At 37.6% G+C, this 13,044-nt stretch overlaps 1 protein-coding gene across 2 annotated transcripts; it reads right to left on the bottom strand.

The window, feature by feature from the left end:
• Positions 1-1,022: 1,022 nt before the first annotated feature.
• LOC127961486 (retinal guanylyl cyclase 2-like) lies at positions 1,023-12,450 on the bottom strand. 2 transcript variants are annotated; one of them, XM_052560625.1, is made up of 21 exons: positions 12,191-12,450; positions 11,722-12,066; positions 10,246-11,094; positions 9,124-9,428; positions 8,695-9,043; positions 8,515-8,599; positions 8,312-8,408; positions 8,109-8,234; positions 7,173-7,253; positions 6,731-6,907; positions 6,326-6,482; positions 6,102-6,251; positions 5,744-5,892; positions 4,822-4,985; positions 4,470-4,662; positions 4,129-4,303; positions 3,944-4,042; positions 3,665-3,759; positions 3,415-3,500; positions 3,250-3,338; positions 1,023-2,489 (listed from the first exon to the last, which is right to left on the bottom strand). In XM_052560625.1, the coding sequence occupies exons 3-20, from the start codon at positions 10,982-10,984 to the stop codon at positions 3,251-3,253; spliced, it is 3,315 nt and encodes a 1,104-aa protein (XP_052416585.1). In that variant the 5' UTR covers positions 10,985-11,094; positions 11,722-12,066; positions 12,191-12,450; the 3' UTR covers positions 1,023-2,489; position 3,250. The 2 variants fall into 2 exon arrangements, with proteins under 2 accessions (XP_052416585.1, XP_052416584.1); XM_052560624.1 differs by lacking the exon at positions 3,250-3,338.
• Between the last annotated feature and the right edge of the window lie 594 nt (positions 12,451-13,044).

Below are 13,044 nucleotides of genomic sequence, written 5' to 3'. Positions count from 1 at the left end.
TAATGTAAATATTTCCATCCGCTGAATGCAATAAGATTTTTTTTATATTCCATTTGCCTGCTGCACCGGTAACTTCATGTGCCAGTGCAAGTTGTGTAAATTCTGAAAATTAATCTAGGAATTATTGGATTGTTGGACTTTAAATCAATAGGGGTTGAGGGATAGAAAGTAACCACTAACTGTTTGATGGATAGTAACTGTAATATTATTACTGAAATCTTATTATTAATAAGTTACACTACTACTGCAAAAAGTAATATTATTACTGTAACTAGTTACTGCCCAACACTGCTAACAAATAAAAAAAATTAAAATGCTGCATATGATATGCAAAATAGGGAATATGAGCTCGAAATGTGTTTTGGTGAAATTTAATTAATCAGAAGTTCATTGTTTAATGTTTGTTTAATTGATGGCAAGTTGTCATCCGTTTAAGGTAGTTCGGAGTCTCTTAATTTAATAAGGGTTTAACTTGCTTTTTTTTTTTGTCTCTCAGTGTGTAGTTTGTGCCTCTTATTTACGCTACAGAGACAATAATGCCTCAAATGCTCCACGGCCTGACTATTCTGAAATATAAACCAAAGGTAACCTTTTTTTTTTTTAGCAGATTCACTTAGTAGTAGACAGTTACACTAAGAAGAAGAAATAGCTAGTTCATAATTATATATTTTAAAAAACACTTTTTAAGTATAGGTGGGTAATGTTGCTGTGAGTTGATGAACAGGTTTTGAGACAAGGTAATCTGGTTAGGGGTGACCTGGTGGCTCTGCAGTCTTATATGGAGTCAGTGCTGGATAATCCACATAGGGCTTGATAATGTAGGTCGCCATCTGCTGCGTTTACTGACACAATAACAAGAGGGCACTGTAATACAGTACTTCAGTGCTTCTGAACTTCTACTGCATCTCAGGATGAATGCATTTAACTATGATATCATACTCATTTCAAGACTCCTACACACATTAGACCCTTTCCCATTAAACAATATAGCTCATCCTTTTAAAGAAACAACGCACAGCATGTTCAATTTTTTGGTTTAATTTTTTACAGTACATTAGGAATTTCAGTAATTCAGTATTTTAACACAAATTAATATTTTGCTTCAAATATATATACTAATGTTCAAAAGCTTGCCGTCAATAACATTTGTTTAGCAAATATGCATTAAATTGATCAAAAATGAGAGTAAAGAAAAAAGTTTTTTTTTTTTGGTTTTTTTTTTTAACTTTTTTCCATCAAAGAATACTGAAACAATTAATCATGGTTTCCACAAAATGTTTTCAACACTGATAATAAAAAAAATGTTTCTTGAGCACCAAATTGGCATCTCTGAAAGATCACGTGACTGGAGTAATGACTCCTGAAAGTTTTGCCATCCCAGGAATAAATTAACATTTGAAATACTGTATATTATAATAGACAAGTTATGTTTAATTGTAATAATGTTGCTAATACTATTTTACTGTATTTTTGATAAATAAATGCAAACATAAAACATCTTACTGACCCCAAACTTTTGAACTGTAGTATGTACAATACAACTTCATAGTTTAATTCTTTACCAAAACTAAATCTAATTTCTACAACCACCACAATGCACTCATGCATTGCAAGAATGCTTTCTAATACATATTTTTATATTCTTTGAGATTTCATGGTAATCCTATTATTGATTATGCTAGTTGATCATCAGTGAGGAAAAACAGTTTTTTCACAAAAAGAAAAAAATCAACTAAAATCCCATGGTAAAACTGAACTCTAAATCTAAAATTACAGATCATCATTAAACCACATGCACCATATTAATGCTGGCTGCACAATAGCTTATCGACTGGAATACTAAACTTACTATTTTCTTTAGTCGCACACATGTTTACCAAGAGAGATAATCTGCAAGTGAATGATGTGTAAGCACTGTATGTATTGAGTTTCTGAGCCGGACCTGACACCATTCGTGCTGAGTAATAGATTCCCATGTTGTAAATTTAGCTCCTTGTGAGACTTTGGTTCATTTCATAGAGGTGCTTCATGTAGAGAATAGAGGTATGTGGCTTCTCAGACAGAGATGTATATGTTTATGATGAGCATGATGAGTGAGCTGGACCACCAAAGCTCCAAATGAGAAGCTTATGAGAAGCCATGTACTGTAGTTTCAGTACGGTTTGATATATTGAAAGCTTCTTCATAGCGAATCTTCTACAGAAAAGTCTGAATTTCTACAATAACAAAGAGATGTTCCTGTTCAGTAAAGCTTGCCCATTCAGGTGCTTTTAAAAGAAAAGCAGGCTGAGAACAAGCTTCTGTTTCTCCACGTTCCGTTTCATTCTGCGTGCAGGTGTGGGGTCCAAAAGGCAAAGGTTAAAGGTCATCAGTGATGGTGTATCAAGACATTGCCCTCATCGGCTAGGGTGATCTGAGCCACCTGGCGCACGGTGGAGATCTTCCTCACTGCCTTCTTAAGCATCACTTTAAAATCTTTTGATTCGCGTCTGTAAGACAGAAAAACAAAGAAGGAACACCTGCCTTAGTCGATCGAGCTCATCAAAAAATGCATTTCGATCTAAAAAACTACAGAAAGAAAAAACTGTATTCAACTGTTATATCTAATTTGCATTGGATTATGTAAAACATTTACATTATGTCACTTGGGAAAACAGAACTTGAGTATATATAGTTTGTTGTGGTCTATGTAAAGACATGATACATGAAACACTGGGAACAAACAAGACATTCAGAGCATGACAGAACACACAAACAGAATCATAACAGCATGCCAAACATAGCGACGGTCCATTTTGAAAAGCCGGCTATCCATATCTGAGGAGTGCCATCCGATCTGAAAGGAGAGAGCTTTTATAACCGCTATCTTAGGCAAGTCACACATCTTCAAGTCCAAAAATAAGTTACCGTAAATTATGACATCAAATCATGCACACACACACATTTCGTTGAACGGTTACTCTGTTCATCTATTTCATGTGCAAATGTCTAAACTTAAAATTGCAGAAATGAACAGAAATGAATTAAAAATCCTAGAAGATAAAACAGAAGGATAATGTAGTATCCTCTGAGAAACATTACTTGAAAGTAGAAGAACTGAGTCTTGTTAATGGTTGGAGAATGAAACCCAACCAAAATGGGGAAAAATTGGCAACTGACTGTTTAGCCCCGTCATGCCGTCCTCCCCACCTCCCCCGACTCTCTGTGCCTCATTGAGTAATGTTATACATTCTCCATGCATAACATTACCTCAGTTTTTCTTCTTTGCAAGCTGTGCTTCAGCTTTCCGCTTCTTGTATGCGGCTATTTCCTCCATCTGCAGGCCATGAGCCATTTGCCTGAAAAATACATTGAAGAAGATAAACACAAAACACACACACTGCAGGCACAGGCCGCGGAAAGGCCACCCCTTACCCTGACTTGAGTACGGGGGGCATGGGAAGTGGTTTGGTGAAGCCGTCTCTCCCGGTGAGCCAGTAGGTTTCTTCGACACCTTTGCCCTGTGGAGATGACAGGATAAGAGCACAGCCCAAATAGACCAAACTTAATCATTCCAGTGTTATTTTGCATTGTTGATCTTGCCACTCACTGGATATTTTACTTACTCTCTGTTAAGTAAAATAGCTTCATTAGTTGTCCTACAGATGATCTCAGACTAGCTTACCTTGAGTTCTGTTCTGGCTCTCAGCTCCACTTTGTACCCCAATTTCAGCTCCATCAGGACCTTCACTGTACTGGAATGGACATGGATTCTGTACGCTACAAACACACACACGCACACACACATACAGATTAAGAGTAATTTCTTTGCCTGGCATGGCCAACTTAATTACAGATGTTAATCATTTTTATATCTGTAATTTAATGAGACATGCATCTTTCCATATTCAACTTTGCAAATATAGAAACAGAGCTGTGTATGGTGAAACTGTCACAAGCTTACGCAATCCTGTAGACTCCATTCTGGAAGCAGTGGTGACCGTGTCCCCAAACAGACAATACCGTGGCATGGTCAAACCCACCACACCAGCCACACAAGGACCTAATAAGAAAGTATACATATGTAAAGAAAACGTTTTACAATTTAAAAAAAAATGGAATCAACCAAATGGGATGGATCAGTCTGACCTGTGTTAAGTCCTATTCGGATGCGGACTGGTACATCAGGCATATGTCTCATTTTGAAGGTGCCAACAGCACTCAGGATGTCCAGGGCCATGTTTGCGATCTCGGCTGCATGTCGGTTCCCATTGGGCATTGGCACACCTGATGCTACCATGTAAGCATCACCAATGGTCTCCACCTGCAGGCAATGAAGACAAGAGACATTCATTAGTGAACTGAAAGCTTACATTATCTTAATTTCACTGAAAGAAATCTATGTGAAAGCAAACAAATTTGCTAATACGGTGGTTACAAATAATCAAAACACAGCTAAAAAAAAACTAACATCACGTTTGTAGTGTTACCTTATAGACGTCATGATCGCCAATTACAGCATCAAATGTTGTGTAAAGGTCATTGAGGAGGTCGACCACCTCTATGGGCTCGCTGTTGGCTGAAATTGTGGTGAAGCCAACAATATCACTGAAATAAAGACTGACACTGTCAAAATACTCGGGTTCGACTGTAGTGCCCCGCTTCAGAGTCTCTGCCACTGACCTAGAGAGGATGAACAAAAACAAAGACACTTTAAAAAATGAAAAAAACTTTACTTATATGAATGTATGAAAGCTGTTCCCTGTTTATTTCTCTAAATATAACATCCTTGCATAGTGTGGTGGTTAAAGTCATTGCTGTAACTGTGCATCTGTCACTTACGGGGGCAACATTTGTGTGAGGAGTTTCTCAGTCTTTTGTTTCTCTATTTCCAGCTCCTCTGTCCTCTCCCTGATCAGTTCCTCCAGGTTGGAGGAATATTGCTCCAGCATTCGCAACATGGAGTCTATGATGTTGGTCTTTTTCCCTTTATTAACATTCTTGAACTGTGGAGAGGATAAGGAGGAGATGGAGAACAGCAGAGAATACAGAATCTCTCAAAGCAGACTGATCTCATACAGTTTGTCTCCATTGCTCGGTTATTCGAAGACCTTTACATTATCAATCTCTGTTTTAATTCCAGTCTTACAAGATTGACTACTCCGTAAAAAAGTTTGTAATTTTACACAAAAAAACTTGCTTCAGCTAATTAATTAATTAATTAATTAACAAATAAACTTAATTGCTAGTTACCTTCTGATACATGATGAAAACTGCAAATGGTTTAATAATATGGTTTAATACATATTAATATATTTTTAATATTATGTAACTTTATGGTTACCATTGTCATGTCATAATGAAAAACAGACTTTCCCAGAAGTCCCTGCATGACATTGCATACAAATAATTGTTTCTTTTCATTTTTTGTTATCAGTAATGCACATTTATAATGTAATGTTTTTTGTTATGTGTTATTTAATGTATGTTTATTGCATTATTTAACATTCAGTGCTTTACCCTGATGTTGTAAGTATTTGCCATGTTTTATGGTCTACTCTGATTCATCATGTTTTACTACCTGTATTATTATGGTGGTTGTGAGTACATTTTACAGTAAAAAGGAGATTTTGGTACATCCGTATATTATTTCACTTAATGAAATGAATGACCCTAGAAATTAGAAACAATATAACACTGCATTTCTGGCAACCACATAAATCTGGCATTATGGTGATGGCTTGGCAGTGGTGTCAATGTTCACCTGGTCAAAGATTTCATCAAATGTGGGTCTCTTCTCCGGCTGTTCATTCCAGCAGTTCTTCATAAGCTGAATACACTCCATGGGAGCATGATCCGGAGACACAACGGGCCGGCACATTGGAGGAGGCTTCCGGATCTTCTGGATGATTTCTATATGATCCAGATGTATTAAAGACTTAAACACTGTAAAATTACTGTAATGACATGTCAGCACAACAATCTATCAATATGGACAGTACAGTTAAGGGGTGCACAGAAAAGTTCAGAGAAAACCAATGTGAAACAAAAATGTCTGTATGTCTGAGTCATCAAAAAGTTTGAAAAGCCCTGGTAAAGATGGTGGGGTCATGTGAATTTACCATCAAAAGAGTTCTCCATCATGCAGTACGGAGGCCCTCGCATGACCACTTCTTGCATGATGATTGAGAAACTGTACACATCACCAGGGTGACTGCCATACAGACCAGGGTAGGGTCCTCTCAGAATCTCAGGGGCTGTCCACAGAAGGGCTGTGGGGGATAAAAATACTTTAACATCCTACTCAGGAGATAGACATCAAGAAAAGTCTCCCAGTAAACCTTACTTTCAGCGGGAGGTTCAACGTAAGGAAATCTCTGAGATTCCAACACCTCGTTGTAGCCATAGTCAGTGATTTTGAGCACGAAACGCCCATCAACCACACAGTTCCTGGATTTAAGCCTTCCATGACAGATGTTCCTGTGGTGAAGATATTTCATACCCTGCATGCCAATCACAAACACATATAAGCTTACATTTGGCATTTATGTGACAATAAACATACCTGTACATACTAGAGAACTAATAAAGATAAAAATAATAATAAGAATCATATTTGTAATGACTTTAATGCTTATAAAGTCTCTTTTTGTGGCATATGGTTTGAGTTTAAATTGAGAAGTCATTATCAACATGTGCTCACTTTAAATTTTACATTCCACCAAACACATTCCTAGTAAGAGTAGAGTACCTTGATGAGGTCTAGAATGAGAGAGGACTTGAACATCCAGTCCAGTTTGACGTCATCATTGAGCAACAGATCTTCCAAGCTGCCTCGCGAACAATACTCTGTTACTATGGCAAACACACCACAGTCATGGAAGAAGCCGAGAAACGGGTTCACATTCTCGTGCCTCAGATCTTTCATCTGGAATATCGAGAGAAATTGTACGATAACAAGAAATAAGCACCAACAAAAGATATACATACAGAATGAGCACTACTCTTAAACTTTTACTATGTAAAAATAGTGTTCCTGCGGTAGAGCATTGTGTTAGTAGTGCAAAAGGTTGTGGGTTCAATTCCCAGGGAACACAGATACTGATGAAAAAGGGGATTTTCTGAATGCACTATTGCTTTGGATAAAAGCATCTGCTAAATGCATAAATGTAAAAATTAGTGGCAAATCTCACCAGTTCAAACACATCACTGGTATGAGGAGTGATGGTCCGGAAATTTCCATATGGCAGTCTTTTGAGCCAGGCCCAATCACCCTGCAAAGTGAGAAACATTTGACAAAATGTTCAGTCATTTATATTAAATATGTGTAAATAATGTATCTTATATAGCATAACATAATCTTTCATGATGTTTACTTATAATGCTAAGTTTTCTTGCACTCATTATCTAGTTTTAAAGTCACAGTCTAGTTCTAAATGACCATTTTCCACCATCTTTTTAGTCCTTATAATTGAATAAGAAAGAAAAAAGAGTGAAAACAATAATATTGTAAATTAATATTAAAATAGCTGTTTTCTGTTTGAATATATTTTAAAATGTAACTAATTCCTGTGATGGCAAAGCAGAATTTTCAACAGCCGTTACTCCAGTTTTCAGTGTCACATGATTTCAGAAATCATTCTAATATACTGATTTGCTGCTCAAGAAACACGTCTTTATTATTAGGAACGTTGAAAACAGTTGGGCTGCGTAGTATTTTTGTGGAAACAGTGATAAAAAAAAATTCCAGGATAACAAAGAATAGCAATGACTTAAGTATTTACTGTCACATTTGACCAATTGACTGCATTTTTTGCTTTAATTACTTAGTAAAATGTTCAGTTACTTTCTTACTGACCCCAAACTTTTGAATGATATTGTAGTCAACACTGTTGTTTATCATGGTGGGTCATGCTGTTGAATGCTGAATTACTAAATGTTGTTAATTCTGACAAATCATATTTGCAACTTCATTTTCATAAATGCTGCAAGTGGACTGTGAAGGGATTTTTTTGTTGGTGACTATTAAATCTACAGTTTATTTTCAATAAAAAAAAATATTTTTTATAATATGAGCCTTTAAATTCAATCAGTAATTTTACATAACCTATTGAGAGTTTTTATTTTACCTCATAAATGACAACATTAGAGTTTTCATGGGTGGCTGGCGACTGAACAGACAATGGAGATTTGAGGCTTCGCTCCGAAAAGCTCATTCTCGAATCACTGGCCTTGCTGTCATCCAAGCTCAGCTTCTGCTTTTTCAGATACAAGGATTAATATATGAGTATATGAATTTTTATTTGTGTGCACGTGTACTTGTGCTACTGACCTTATTGCTCAGGGATGGGTTGATGAATGTGACATCATTTAAAGTCAGTAAAATCTTATTCGGACCCCGCACCATTCGGATCTTACTAATTTTACGCCTATACAAAACATTTAGAGATGATAAAATAAACTTTCTGTAATAGTCTACACACTTTGAACAACCTTCAATGTTACAATATATTTAGGTTATAATTTGATGAATACCTGATGCAGTAAGAACAGCCAATTGAGAAGAAGATGAACAGAAAACCAGACAGGAAGATTAAAACCATGTGTAAAAGATTCACACCTGTAACACAGAGGGTGATTGATACATATGATACATAAAATGCATGTATTTCAACGTGAACGAAAAAACAAAAAATCATGTACATACACACTCACCTCCACGGCAGATGATCCCATGTGTAAACCAGCAGCTGGAATCAGTTTTTGGTGGTCCAGCTGGGGGGAAATGAATCGGCCGTCCCAGAAAACGCACCATATCTGTCTGCATCTCAATACGGTGTGTAGGTTGTAACTCCCAAGAAAAGCCATCTGTGTCCAGCACCACGTAGTCCAGCGTGCCAAAGTCAGAGAAGTTTGCTTGTAGGCTAAAACCTTTTAATAGCAGGTTTCGGGCATTCTGGGCGATGTTCCCCCCTGACATCCACTGACCTGAAGCTCTGACACTTTGCACAGCATGAGCCATGAACATAATTGAAGAGTAGATGGTGCCAAACAACGGGGACACCTGTAAGAGATGTGAAGGTTTTACATTAGCTGCTGTATATTATCTTTGTGTTAAAGTGCCAGTTTAAACCATCGCTGTACCTGCTGTGGTTTAAGGTTCCTGGGAAGCTCTCCTTGCTCCTGGGCCTTTTCAAAAGCTTGGTAGAAAGACTGCTCCTGTGGAGACTCTATAGTGATAGTGAGCACGGCATCGTAGGCTCGTAACAGCTTGCTGTTATGGCGCAGGGCAGGCTGGGATACATGATGGTAGGGCAGACTGTAAAAGAGTGTATCGTAAGATAAAAACACCAGCGAGCCGTCTGTCATCCGCATGTCATAAGCTGTCTCCAACAGCAACTTCTGGGTTCCTCCACCAATCAACACCGAGTGCATAACGAGGATGACCACTGCAAACAAAAGTATTGAAAATATGAGAGGACAGGTAGAAAGAACAGTATATTGTGTATTATTTGAAATCATTATATTTAAAACATTATATTTAATAGAGTTTCTGTGGCTCAGTGGTAGAGCATTGTATTAGTGGTGCAAAAGGTTGTGGGTTCAATTCCCAGGAAACACACATACTGGTAAAAATAAATGTATAGCCTGAATGCACTGGAAGTTGATTTGGACTGCTTAATGTAATAGAGTAAAAACTCTTTTTTTTCTTTTTTTAATGAAAAAATATAACTTAAAAAAGTTAATATTTCAGTATAGATTCAGTATAGTTTTTCAGTGTTCTGATCATAATATGAGTTTTTTTTTCAGCCAAAATGCTGACAAAATTGCTAGTACTATAATTTTTTTACGAAAAGTTTTGTGCTCAAATGAATTTGACAAATTAGTTAATTATTTAATTAAGGTTTTGAAGTCAGAAATATTTTGATTTAAGAAATAATACTTTGATTCAGCAAAGATGCGTTAAATTGCCTATTAAAAATTAACGATGTTCTTTTGAACTTTTGATTCATTAAAGAATACTGAACATTCAGCTTTGCCATCATAGGAATAAATTACTAAATTTATACTAACATTGAAACATTGTTAACATAACATTTGAACGGTAGTGTATAAACACTGAGAAGCATTAGTATCAAAACAAAGTACTGTAGTAAACTCATTTGAAGTGTAAATTGTGGAATGACATTAAACTAATATGTCGCAATAGTAAATGTTACAGTTTAAATGTGAGCAGACCACTTATCACATATCGTTCAAACTCACAGCGGAGATCTGCCACTTTCTTGACTCTGGCCAGGGTCTTGCGCACGCTGGTGTGGTCATTACGAACAGATGCCACAATGCTAACAGGCATCCCATGACCCCTCAGTGCACTGGCCAGCTTTATACCCGCCTCAAACCAGGCATCCTCTGCTGATGTAATGATGCCCACATGTGCCCAGTGAAAGTGGTGCATGAAGCGTAGCAGGACGAGGGAGGGTAGGGGCATGGTGCGGGCAAACGTAGGGTGACTACGGGCGTCATCCAACTCACGTCCAATACAAGACCAGGAAAACACTGCCTTATTCCAACTCTTTCCAAGCAGAGAGGCAGCTTCACAGTAACCTGGGTTCACTGGACCAATAAACCCAGACGCCCTTGTGTAGAAACCGAGGAAACGGGCAAAAGCCTGGGACGTCTCACAGTCCTCCTCCAGGATGACATAATCAAACGTGATGCCCTGAGAGAGGTAAGGGTCCCTGTTGATGTGATCCACAGCTAACTGCGCAGCCACGCCGGGCTGAGCTTTAGTAAAGAGGGGGTCACATGACCAAGGACCCACCACCCCAACCCTGACGGTGGCAGCAAAGCTGGCAGGGAAAAGGCACAGGAAGCTTACAGTAGACAACAGTGGCCAGAGACACAAATAGGTATATTTATGAGTACTATGGTCAGGGATCTGGAGTCCTCTGGTGGCCCATGCTGGACGTAAGCTCTGAAAGGCACTGGATGGCCGTCGCATTGCAGGGAAACAGGTCAGCCACACAGCTGGTGGGTTGGCACACAGTGGAACTTCTGCACTGTCACATGAGAGATGCCCTTAATGTGAGTCAGGTCACCAGCCACAGCAAACTAAGAAAACATGAACATACGTAAACAGACAGAACTGATAGATCTGTTTGTTAAAATGATTATCTGTTCATATTTAGCATGTCATGCTGTAAAAAATGCCTTCAGAACAGCAAGATTTAATCTATACATTTGTGCTGGTTATTAATGCTGTAAGATTGGGAGTGAGAGGATTGCTGAAATCCTGTTAAGAGTACAGCATAATGCTTAGGCTACTCACTTCAGCTTTATCAAAAGCTGCAAATAATACATTTAGGCTATTGTATTGTTTACCCCAAAACAGATCAATCTGCAAAACAACCGTGTATATCCTTCACTATACTGTCTATCAATATGACAATATTAAACTTAAGGGACTTTAAATGTTGATTATCCAAGTAAGGCTCTGCTAGTTTAGTTTTTTTTTTTTCGTGATCAACACAGCCAAAAGTTAAAAGTAAGTATCCATTAAGTTATTAATTAAGTAACATAAGTAATTCCATTAATTTGAAAGTTACCTGCCAGCAGCAGTAATCAACAATTGCAACACTTTTTACACTTATTGACTTTGTTTGGACTTCATAGTTACTGTTGTCAATTTTTAAAACTGCAGTCTAGCATTACCAATTAATGAAATTGTATTTTACTTACAGATTGTAACTGCCAAAGTCATTTCTATAACTAGTTGTCTTCATCTGTGCAAATCCTGTCCATGGAAGCGCTGTGACCATTTGCAAAAATGCATTATTTTCTTATTATTTGCAAATATGTTGTGAAATGAATCCAGATATGAGCAGCAAGTTCGATCACGGCCTATCCAGAACTTACAGTTATAGAGAGTTACAGTTATAATCTTCTCTTGTACTGTGCACCATGCCACTGCTGACCTCAATGAATGACCTGAAGATTATATCAATCCAATTTTCAGTCTGTGTAATGGACACATTATAGTGTTGTGTGTGTTCTTCCGAAAATCACAGCTGCTGGCAATTGATGCTAAAATACAAACAAAATCCAAACATATTATCATTTAAGTGTTGACATAATGAATACTTGTTTAAAAAAAAAATAGCAAAGAAATAGCAAGAATAGCAAGAACAAGAACTGCACCAGCACTTACTGTAGAGGGCAGTAGAATCCAATAAAGTTCCCAGTTGAGTGTCTGGCTGATATTATTTTGGTTTTGTGCGTAGATCTCTGTTATCAAATTTTTTTTTTTTCAAACACCTAATTCTGGTAAAGCTGGCTACGTTTCAACAACAAAAGTGACAAATGTTTGTGGTTCACTTTCATAATCTGCTCCATCTGTCCCACCACCCTCTCTCTTAATTTCCTCCCTGCAATCTTACACAAATACTTTCCCTTGCCAGATAATTGCTTTCTTATGCAGCGAGTGACCAAAATTAAGTCACAGACCAATCAAAGAGTGTTTTAGTAATGCCTTGCCTAAGAAACTTTCCATATGCCATATCTCCATGTTTTATGTGCTCAGTCAAAGCTCATGGTAGATTTTCTCATCCATATTTCTCATAATTCCCCTCGAGACTTGACCTGCCGTCACTGGGGTCAGGACATTTCACCGGGGGAGAGGCACAGGGGAACATGTCACTCACATGTCAAAGGTAATGAATATGGAAAGATTGCTGTGGCAGATATTAGTGCCTCAGAACATTCCCTCGGTGCCATCCAAACCTTGCGTCATCAGTCATCCAGACAGATGGGCGTTCTTGCGCATTGTTTACTTGGGCTACACAAAGTACTAGAAATGTAGAGCAGTGAAAATAAATAAATAAGATATAATAATGAATAAAATAATAATAATAAGAGGACATTAACAAAAAGCACACACTAAGTGAGTGAATTCTGAATACTTTCAAAGTTATAAGGTAAGTAAATAAACTAGTAGGCTATTGCTACAGTCGTGATGACAATGATTAATAGTTTTGTGGAAAGCATGACCTCTGGTGACAAACT

Source organism: Carassius gibelio, chromosome B7 (assembly GCF_023724105.1).
Source record: "Carassius gibelio isolate Cgi1373 ecotype wild population from Czech Republic chromosome B7, carGib1.2-hapl.c, whole genome shotgun sequence".
Classification (NCBI taxonomy): domain Eukaryota; kingdom Metazoa; phylum Chordata; class Actinopteri; order Cypriniformes; family Cyprinidae; genus Carassius; species Carassius gibelio.
Note: the sequence above shows the minus strand (reverse complement) of the source record. Positions and strands in the feature narration are given on the sequence as shown.

Excerpts from the sequence above, each read along its gene's own strand:
- LOC127961486 (XM_052560624.1), bottom strand. The coding sequence starts at position 10,984 with ATGCGACGGCCATCCAGTGCCTTTCAGAGCTTACGTCCAGCATGGGCC. Across the intron at positions 6,483-6,730 it reads TCATTCTAGACCTCATCAAG|GGTATGAAATATCTTCACCA; the intron begins GTACTCTACTCT and ends ATTGGCATGCAG. Across the intron at positions 5,893-6,101 it reads GATGGAGAACTCTTTTGATG|AAATCATCCAGAAGATCCGG; the intron begins GTAAATTCACAT and ends TGGATCATATAG.